This window comes from Ornithorhynchus anatinus, chromosome 17, assembly GCF_004115215.2.
Source record: "Ornithorhynchus anatinus isolate Pmale09 chromosome 17, mOrnAna1.pri.v4, whole genome shotgun sequence".
Taxonomy (NCBI): Eukaryota; Metazoa; Chordata; class Mammalia; order Monotremata; family Ornithorhynchidae; genus Ornithorhynchus; species Ornithorhynchus anatinus.
In genome coordinates, this window is record NC_041744.1 from 37,838,447 (window position 1) to 37,849,084 (window position 10,638).

At 54.8% G+C, this 10,638-nt stretch overlaps 1 protein-coding gene across 1 annotated transcript in view; it reads left to right on the forward strand.

The window, feature by feature from the left end:
- The window catches only part of PODN (podocan), a 34,867-nt gene that overhangs the window by 21,031 nt on the left and 3,198 nt on the right, over positions 1-10,638 (forward strand). The window contains exons 7-9 of the mRNA XM_029082600.1: positions 998-1,113; positions 4,469-5,126; positions 7,524-7,672. Coding sequence (XP_028938433.1) covers positions 998-1,113; positions 4,469-5,126; positions 7,524-7,672 — 923 coding nt within the window. The remainder of the gene's footprint in view (positions 1-997; positions 1,114-4,468; positions 5,127-7,523; positions 7,673-10,638) is intronic.

Here is a 10,638-nt window from a genome sequence, read left to right on the forward strand (position 1 = left end):
CTGTCCTCCATCAGCTGGGCAGCCACTCCGCCGTCAGCCTGCTGGTCAGTCGGTCCGCAGTCGGCCCATCTGGAGTCAGTCAGCCGTCGGGGAATCAACGGGATCCTCGGGGGGCCCAGCAACCAGAACACCCTGTAACGCTGAGGGTGTCCTGGCTTGGACCCATCTGGCCCAACCCGGCTCAGCCCAACCCGGCCCGGCCCTCGAGAGAGACGGGAAAGAAGAAGCAGGGGAGGCATGGGAGCAGTGGAGGAGGGGCAGGGGAGGATGGGGCGAGGGGGCAGATTTCTCGCCATTCTGGAGCTGGGTGGTGCCAGGAGCCAGTTAGCAGCTCTCCCAGAATTCCTGTCCATTGGTGATTTGCTTTGACTGGCAAGAGGCCAGCTGGGCCTGCCAACCTGGGTTGTCCATGCTGAGGGGTGGACACCTGGGAAGAAAAAAATCTGCCCAGTGGTAGCCCAGTCTGCTTGTGGAAGGGCCTACCGCCTCCCTCTGAGCTGCCCGTCCCAGTGTTTGGGGAGGGAGGGGGAGAGAGAGTGCGAGTGTGTGGTGTGGCCAGAAGAATGTGGCCACCCATGCAGCATTAATAGAAGGTCCAGGTGTTTAAGGTTTGTCCTTCCAGACCAATCGGGTCCTCATTTTGGGCCTGGTGGGTGAGGTCCCTCCCAGCCTGGCATGGGGGACCGGGTGGGGTGCTGCCGGTCCCCCTTCCTGCAGGCAGGGAGCTGTACCTGTTGGTTAGAGCTCTGGCCTCTCCCTGATGAGGAAGAAGGGGCAAATGGTCAAGCCCTCTGGGAGGGGCACGTGCCCTGAGGTCTGGGCCGAGACACAGGGTGGAGGGGGCTCCAATGACCCAGCCTCCCCAGCCCAGGGTGTCCCCACCCGGCACCCCAGCTCTGGGCTCTGGCGGCCTCCAGGCTCTGGCGGCCTCCAGCCCCTAACATTTTCCTCTCGCTCCTTCCTTCTGCTGCTGCCGCCCTCGCCACCCCTTGGCCAGAACAACAGGCTGGAGAAGATCCCAAAAGGAGCCTTCAGTGAACTGACCAGCCTGCGGGAGCTGTATCTGCAGAACAACTACCTGACCAACGAGGGCATGGACAATGAGACCTTCTGGTGAGGCCCTCTGCCCTTTGCCCTCTGCCAGTGGGACTCCCAGAGTGTCCTCCCATAATGCTATGCCCTCTGGGCACCGTCCCGGGCAGCCCAGGCCACCGAGAGTAGCGCCAGCGGGCTGGGGACTTGCCTGGCTAGAGGAGAGTTGCCGATTACTAAACCAGCTCTTCCCTTCCTTGTCAGGTTGATGTCAGGGAAGAGCCCAAGAGCCCCGAAGCCCTGGCCCTAGACCCAATCCCGACCCCGGGGTGGGGGAAGTGATGTGAGGAATGCAACCCCTCCTCTGGAGAACATGTAAGCTCGGTGACAATTGCCTGGCTCACAATCCACTGTGAAGGGAGGCTGTGAAGGGGCAGAGCCCGAGGACCCCCCAAGAGCCAGACTGGCCCAACCCCAGGAGATGCCAGTTTTGGGGTGGGAACATCATAATCTCTGCCTCTTCCAAGTCCTCTCCTCGCCCTGTTTTGGCGTGGGGAGAGCCTGGTGGGTTTCAACAAGCCAGAGGTCAGAGGCTCCCTATGGTTGGCCGGGAGGATGGACAGACATCTGGCTACCTGCAATGTCAGAGGGCAGCAGGAAGCGGCTGAACTGCCCAGTTTTCTCACACGGTTCTGGGTCCGCTGAGGTCGGCCACCGGCTTTCTAGTGAGCCAAAGAGACTCCCGTTCCTTCACACTTGCTTAGGGCCTGGCCCAGGCTCCTCACCCCCTCAATCTCTGAGTCCCATCTGAGCTGAGGAGTCCCACCAGAGGCAGAGCCCCAGGTGGCTGGATGGACCCTCAGACCCTCCCCGAAGTGACCACTCCCCGGGCTCAGGTTCTAGTCTATTCCAGTCAACAGAGTGGCAGCCACCTCGGGCTCTGATGGCAGGCACTGACCCACTGTCCCATGTCCACTCTTCCTCCTTTGGTCCTCTGAGTGCTATTGGTTTGAAGGCCTTTACCTGGTGGTTCCTTGTCCTTGGGGGCTGTTTGCCCCCATCCCATGGGGAGTTGGGAAATTTGGTCCTGGAGAGGCTGTCCCTGAGGGGGTCCTATGACTTGAGTCTGTGCTGCCCACTGGGAGGTGCCAATATACTTCATGATATTTACTGAGTGCTTATAGCGTGCACAGCACTGTGCCGGGGGAAAGTACAATACAGCAGAGGTGATAGTTGTAAGAGACATATTATCTGCCCACAAGGAGCTTAATCAGTCAATCGATCGATCAGTGGAATTTATTGAGTGCTTACTGGGTGCACGTTTCCTACCCAGAGAAGCAGCATGGCCCAATGGATAGAGCTCAGGTCTAAGAGTCATGGTTCTAATCCCAGCTCTGTGACTTGTCTGCTGTGTGACCTTGGGCAAGTCAATTCACCTCTCTGTGCCTCAGTTATCTGTAAAACGGGGGTTGAGACTGTGAGCCCCATATGGGACAGGCACTACGTCCAACTTGATTTGCTCACATCCACCCCAGCACTTAGTACAGTTCCTGGCTTATAGTAAGCACTTAACAGATATCATCATCGTTATTATTAAAGAACTTTAGAGGGGAAGTTTAGAGGGGGAGACAGACATTAAAGTAAATTATGGAAATGTACATTAGTGCTGTGGAGCTGAGGATGGGGTGAATTAAGTGTACAAATCCAAGGACTAGGACGATGCAGAAGGGAGTGGCAGGGAGGAAATGAAGGCCTAGTTGGGGAAGTCCTCTCGGAGAAGATGTGATCTTTAAAAAGGCTTTGAAGATAGGGAGAGTGATCATCTGCTGGATACGAAGGGGGTGGGAGTTCCAAGGTAGAGGGCCAGGGGTTGGCAGCGAGATAGACGCTATTGAGCTACATTGAGTAGGTTGGCGTTAGAGGAGTGAAGTGTGTGGGCTGAACTATAGTAGGGAGAGCAGTGAGGTAAGATAGGAGCCGATGGGGAGGAGTTTCTGTTTGGTGCGAGAGTGGATGGTGAATCACTGAAGACTTTTTTTTAAAATGATCCGGATAGTAGGAGAGCAGGCCTCCAAGGCTGTTCCTCTGGGACTGAATGTGAGCCCGTCATTGGGCAGGGATTGTCTCTATCTGTTGCCCAATTGTACATTCCAAGCGCTTAGTACAGTGCTCTGCACATAGTAAGCGCTCAGTAAATCCTATTGAATGAATGAATGACTGGAATCCCCAAGAGCATGATGAGCCTCAGGGCCTGTGGCCACAACACTGACCAGCAGTGCCTGGGGCCAACCCCCTTCACCCAATAGGGTCCATGGCCACACCCTGCCTCGCTCCACCCCTTCCCATCCCCAGGGCCTTAACCCCAGCCAGCCCAGCATTCGCTCTGTGTTCCAACTCGCTCTGCACCCTGCTCCTTGTCTTAGCTGACCGTGCACCCATCTCCTTGTCCCAGCCAGCCCTGCGCCCCACTCCGTGTTGCAGCCGATCCTGCTCCCTTGCTCCATGATCCAGCCAATGCTGCACCCTGTTCCATGTCCCAGCCAGTCCTGCACCCCTCTCCTTTTCCTACTCCTCGTCCCAGCTGGTGCCCTTGAGTCCTGCAGATGGCTCCCTGCAGAGCAAATGGCCTCTGGGCCCTGCTCAGCCCCAGCCCGCTGGCTCCCAGCTCCTGGGCCTGGGCAGTGCAGGGGGCCCTGGCCCTGGCGGGGACACAGCCTCTGGGGCGGGTGGTGTGAGAGGCAGCCCCGCTGCTTCTTCATGCTCCCCCAGGCCCGCCTACCCGTGGCCCCCACAGCTCCCTCCCCCCGCAGCTGGCCCCTTCTGTCAGATCTCGGGGTTCTCATGGCAGAACCGGGAGCAGCCATCGGTGCCAGCCCACCTGCTGCCTGCTTGTCCCCCAACAAATACACACAGCAACACACACAAACACACATGCCCCCCCCATACATACAAATGCACACAACATATACGCACAGAAGAATATGCCCACCACATACATACACACTAACATACATGCATAAAAATATGCACATGTCCCCACACAAACAAAAAACAGACATACACAAGCATGCACACGCATAAATATACAAACATGAATACATACACACAAATACTCGTACATGTCCCCTCCACACATACACACCCACACCCACACGCACGCACGCGCACACACACACACCCTCGACTTAATCATATTCCCTAAATGGGTGACTGTGCCTTATCCCTGGAAGTCTTTCTGGACTTTCTGGAGCCCCTCCTGGAGGAGGCAGTACCTTCCTGTGTGCCCCTGGCTTCCAGCCTCTGTCTCCTCGATGCCCCTGGCCCCGGGCCTCTTCCATCTTTGTGCTCCTGGCCTCTGGGTTCCGCCTGCCTCCCCCAGCCCCTTGCCCCGTCTCTGTCCTTGATTCACGATGCTGGGGGTTCTGGGGTTCTGTAGGAAGCTGTCCAGTCTGGAGTACCTGGACCTGTCCAGCAACAACCTGTCGCAGGTGCCCGCCGGGCTGCCACGGGGCATCGTGCTGCTGCATCTGGAGAAGAACGCGATCCGCAGCGTGGGACCGGACCGCCTGACGCAGATCCGCAGCCTGGAGTACCTGCTGCTGCACAACAACAGGCTGCGGGCCCGCGGCATCCATCCGCTGGCCTTCCGCGGCCTGAAGAAGCTGCACACCGTCCACCTGTACAACAACCTGCTGGAGCGGGTGCCCAGCGGCCTTCCCCGCCGCGCCCGCACCCTCATGATCCTGCACAACCAGATCACGGGCATCGGCCGCGACGACTTTGCCTCCACCTACTTTCTGGAGGAGCTGAACCTCAGCTACAACAAGATCAGCAGCCCCCAGGTTCACCGTGATGCCTTCCGCAAGCTGCGGCGCCTCCGCTCCCTGGACCTGTCCGGGAACCGGCTGACCAGCCTGGCCGCTGGGCTGCCCCGCAACGTGCAGGTGCTCAAGCTCAAGGACAACGAGATCCGGGCCATGCCCCCAGCTGCCCTGGCCGGCATGGCCAACCTGCGGGAGCTCTACCTCACCAACAACCGACTCAAGAGCAAGGCGGTCTCCCGGAGGGCCTGGGCGGACCTCACCAGCCTGCAGGTACGGCCGCCGATGGGGACAAGCGCCCGGTCGGTCCCTTCTCGGCCCCTGCTATGGGCCAAGCACTGGGCCAAGTGCTGAGGTGGAGATGAGATGATCCAGTCGGCTGCGGTTCCCATCCCGTACAGGGCTCGAGGGCGGAGTGTGAGGGAGGGCGGGTGGCACACAATGGGCAACGGGCAGAACCAGGATCAGAAGCCAGGCTGTCACATAGGATGAGGTAGACGGGCTCTCCCGTGCTGGGTCCTGAGCCGACCCTGATGGCCTAGGAGCCTGAGACTGCCCAGTGGTGCCAGGGGGCAAGGTGGAAGAAAACCAGCAGGCTTCCAGAAAGCCCTGCTCTGATCATCAATAGTATTTATTGAGCACTTTCTACGTGCAGAGCACTGTACTAAATGCTTAGGAGAGTACACGACTGACCCGTTCCCTGCCCGAAATGAGCGCTCTTCAGCCCTCACCCTTCCCAGTGGGTCAAGCTGGAATCCAGCCCAGGGCCCTGTGCAGCCCAGGGGAGCTTGACCATCTGGGAGAGGGTGAGGCCTGGCCCCAATCCGCAGAGGGTGTCCCCCTTAGACTTAACAGCAGGGGACTGGCTGTAAGCCCAGTGTGGGCAAGGATTGTCTTTATTGCTGAATTATACTTTCCAAGTGCCTAGAACAGTGCTCTGCACACAGTAAACGCTCAATAAATACAATTAAATGAATGAATGAATGGATGAATGACAGGCTGGGAGGTAGCAGCAGGGGGTGAGGGGAGGCAGCTGGCAGAGGATGAGGGGACTCTGGAGTTCTGAAGGGGCAGGCTCAGGGAAGTGGAAAGGGATTGTGAGTCCCTCGTATACTTTCCGCACTCCTTCTACTCATGCTCAGTTCTTTGGAATTTGGGAAGACTTGCAGAGTATCTCTCTGGCTTCCTGTCCTCCCAGCCCCCCACCATGGGCTCCCCATCCTCCCAACACCCTGCAGTGGGTTCCCATTGCCCCAGCACACACTCATTGAGCTCCCCTCCCCTCATCCCCCACTCTCATTGGGTTCCCATACTCCCAACACTCTCCCTCACTGGGTTCTCAGAGAAGCAACGTGGCTCAGTGGAAAGAGCACGGGCTTGGGAGTCAGAGGTCATGAGTTCGAATCTGGATCTGCCACTTGTCAGCTGTGTGACTGTGGGCAAGTCACTTAACTTCTCTGTGCCTCAGTGACCTCATCTGTAAAATGGGGATTAACTGTGAGCCTCACAAGGGACAACCTGATTACCCTGTATCTACTCCAGCACTTAGAACAGTGCTCGGCACATAGTAAGCGCTTAACAAATACCAACATTATTCTCATCCCTCCCAGCCCCCCTCATTGAGTTAATAATAATAATTGTGATATCTGTTAAGTGCTTACTATGTGCTAAGCAGTGTACTAAGTGCTGGGGTGGATACAAGCAAATCGGGTTGGATACAGTCCCTGTCCCTTTTGAGGCTCACAGTCTTAATCCCCATTTTACAGATGGGGTAACTGAGATGCAGAGAAGTGAAGTGACTTGCCCAAGGCCACACAGCAGACAATAATAATAATGATGGCATTTAAGCACTTACTTTTTGCCAAGCAATGTTCTAAGTGCTGATAATAATGATGGTATTTGTTAAGCGCTTACTATGTGCCAAGCACTGCTCCAAGCACTGGGATCGATACAAGGTTATGGTATTTGTTAAGCACTTACTATGTGCCAAGCACTGTTCTAAGCTCTGGGGTAGATACAGGGTTATCAGGTTGTCCCACTTGGGGCTCAGTCTTGATCCCCATTTTACAGATGAGGTAACTGAGGAGGTAACAGAGAAATGAAGAGACTTGTCCAAAGTCACGCAGCTGACAAGTGGTGGAGGCGGGATTAGAACCCATGACCTCTGACTCCCAAGCCCGGGCTCTTTCCACTAAGCCACGCTGCATGGAGCTGGGATTAGAACTCATGACCTTCTGACTCCCAAATCCCTGCTCTATCCACTATGCCCTGCTGCTTCCCCTATCTGATTCCCTCAGCACTCCCTCTTGTTTGGTTCCCATCCCCCAAGCCCCAGCCCCCCACATTGGGTTCTCAACCCTCCCTCTTTTTGGGTTTCCATCCCTCAACATCTCCTCATTGAGCGCCCATCCCCCTTTACTCCACCCTCTGTTGACCTCCCATCCCCCCTCTCGTTGGGTTCCCAGCCTCCGCTCTTGAATTCCCCTCCCCGCAACTCCCCTCTTGTTGGGTTCCCACCCCCTCACCCCCCATCCTTGGGTATCCGTTCCCCCAGCCTCCCTCTTGTCTCCAGGACCGGATTGTGTGCGACCCACTTAGCCCCTAAGGTTTGATTGTTTGGCCCCTGCTGCGACCCCTCCCCAGCTAACTCCCCAGCCTCTCCTCCCTCAGCTTCTCGACATGGCTGGGAACCAGCTGACTGAGGTTCCTGCCGGCCTCCCCGCCTCCCTGGAATATCTGTACCTCCAGAACAACAGGATCACGGCAGTGCCGGAGGGCTCCTTTGATTCCACGCCCAACATCAAAGGGATCTTTCTCAGGTAGGGCCTTTCCCTCTCGCTCTCATCTCCCTGTCCCAGAGAGAAACTCCTGGTCTTCTCCACCCCTTACCTTTAACCCACACCACCCCATCCTCGCCTCCATTTTGTACAGTCATCCTTCGTGCTTGAAAGATGTCACCAATGGTGAAGTTTACTAGGGTTATGTATGTGACTGGACAGGACATTTTGGACCCTCTATCGTGACCACCCTCTGCATACACACAAACACACACTCCTTTGTTATACTGTTGTGTTGTGAGGGTTTCACTTTTGCTGCATCATTTCTTGATCCTCTCAAACTTCTGCTCGGATTACTGCTTTTGGAATGCAGTGTGCCATGCTAGTCTGTCTGCCACGGTTGCCTCCCAGCTTTCAGTGAAGATGCACCATCATGTGAGCATTTGTTCCTTCTGTTCCTCTGTTCCCCTCTCTTTTCGGTTTCCCAGTTTCAGCTCAACTTACAGCAGTTAGCATTATCGCCTCTTTTTTGAAAAAAACTGTATTTCTTAACACTTTCTACATTCCAGACACTGTACTAAATGCTGCGGTAGATACAATCCAATCAGGTTGGACATGGTCCTCGTCCCACGTGGGACTCACCATCTTAATCCCCATTTTACTCATGAGGTAACTGAGGTCCAGAGAAGTGAAGCGACTTGTCCGAGATCACAGAGCAGATGAGTAGCGGAGGTGGGAATAGAACCCAGGTCCTTCTGACTTCTGGGCCTATGCTCTATCCACTAGGCCATCCTGCTTCCTCTCTTTACAAGCTCCACCCAGTGAGGCAGTGGTGAGGTGAGCACAATTTCAAAGTTAGGAGCTGGACATCATTCTAGGACCTCATGCTTGGGATCATTCATTCATTTAGCGCTTAGAACAGTGCTTGGCACATAGTAAGCGCTTAACAAATACCATGATTATTACTCAATCGTATTTATTGAGCACTTACTGTGTGCAGAGCACTGTACTAAGTGTTTAGTATAGCTGAGGATCCTGTTGGACCATCATATGCTAGGCGTAGCCTGTAAGCAACAGGGTGGAACTGCTCCAAAGTTGTATGTGGCATCTTTGCAAAGGTCGGTCAGCTAGGCTTTTGGTTGGGTCTGGGGTCTCATGCTAAACTGCAGCCACATCCTGTTTGCCAGTCTTCCAAAGGATGTGCTGGCCTCCTTGAGTTGATTTTTCTTTTCCTGGATTATAACTGCATCCTTGGCCGATGTGCTGCCTAGGTAACAGAATTCTGCGATGCTACTTAGCTCTCAGTGAGGTCTCTGGTCCTGTGTACAGCATCCATGGGGTGGGCTGATATATCGCTTCTGTCATCTTCCATTGCCTGGCTGATTTGGCAAGTGGTTTTCGATTATTTGTAGGCCCGTATTGGGCCCGGAATACCAAGGGCCCAGTCATCTGCGTGGAGCAGTTCTGGAAAGACTGTCTCTAAAACCCTGGATTATGTTCAAAGTCTGCTGAGTGGTAAGGTTTTCCACCGGGAGTGGAAGAAACGTCTAGTGCTCGCTTCCAGGAATGAATTGGACAGGGCCGGGACCATTATGCATCCCCACTTCCCCTCATTGGAGAGGGGGAAATAGATCAGACAGAGTCCCCCTAACTTTGACTTGTGCAGCCATGCTCTTGTGAAGCAGGCTTAGAATCTTGTTGAATTTCATTCATTCATTCATTCAATAGTATTTATTGAGCGCTTACTATGTGCAGAGCACTGTACTAAGCGCTTGGGATGAACAAGTTGGCAACAGATAGAGACAGTCCCTGCCGTTTGACGGGCTTACAGTCTAATCGGGGGAGACGGACAGACAAGAACAATGGCACTAAACAGCGTCAAGGGGAAGAACATCTTGTAAAAACAATGGCAACTAAATAGAATCAAGGCGATGTACAATTCATTAACAAAATAAATAGGGTAACGAAAATATATACAGTTGAGCGGACGAGTACAGTGCTGTGGGGATGGGAAGGGAGAGGTGGAGGAGCAGAGGGAAAAGGGGAAAATGAGGCTTTAGCTGCGGAGAGGTAAAGGGGGGATGGCAGAGGGAGTAGAGGGGGAAGAGGAGCTCAGTCTGGGAATGCCTCTTGGAGGAGGTGATTTTTAAGTAGGGTTTTGAAGAGGGAAAGAGAATCAGTTTGGCGGAGGTGAGGAGGGAGGGCGTTCCAGGACCGTGGGAGGACGTGACCCAGGGGTCGACGGGATAGGCGAGACCGAGGGACGGTGAGGAGGTGGGCGGCAGAGGAACGGAGCGTGCGGGGTGGGCGGTAGAAAGAGAGAAGGGAGGAGAGGTAGGAAGGGGCGAGGTGATGGAGAGCCTTGAAGCCTAGAGTGAGGAGTTTTTGTTTGGAGCGGAGGTCGATAGGCAACCACTGGAGTTGTTTAAGAAGGGGAGTGACATGCCCAGATCGTTTCTGCGGGAAGATGAGCTGGGCAGCGGAGTGAAGAATAGACCGGAGCGGGGCGAGAGAGGAGGAAGGGAGGTCAGAGAGAAGGCTGACACAGTAGTCTAGCCGGGATATAACGAGAGCCCGTAATAGTAAGGTAGCCGTTTGGGTGGAGAGGAAAGGGCGGATCTTGGCGATATTGTAGCAGGGAAACAGTATGGCCCAGTGGAAAGAGCATGGACCTGGGTTCTAAGCTCCTCCACGTGCTGGCTGTGTGACCTTGGGAAAGTCACTTAACTTCTCTGTGCCTCAGTTTACTCAGAATTCATGAGTAAATTCAATACCTGTTCCCTCCCTTACCCCCAAACAGTGAGCCCCATGTGGGACAGGCCTGAAGTTACATTGTCATTTAAAAATGTGCAGACCGAGGTATTTCTTCACCTGCAAATCTAAGATGACTTTGACTAGGATCTTGCCTAGTGTCCATGAAGAGCAGAAACTCCTCACCGTTCCATTGCCTCTCTCCCTTCTACCCATCCTTGCTTCTCCCCCACCAACAACCCTAACACCTCTAACAC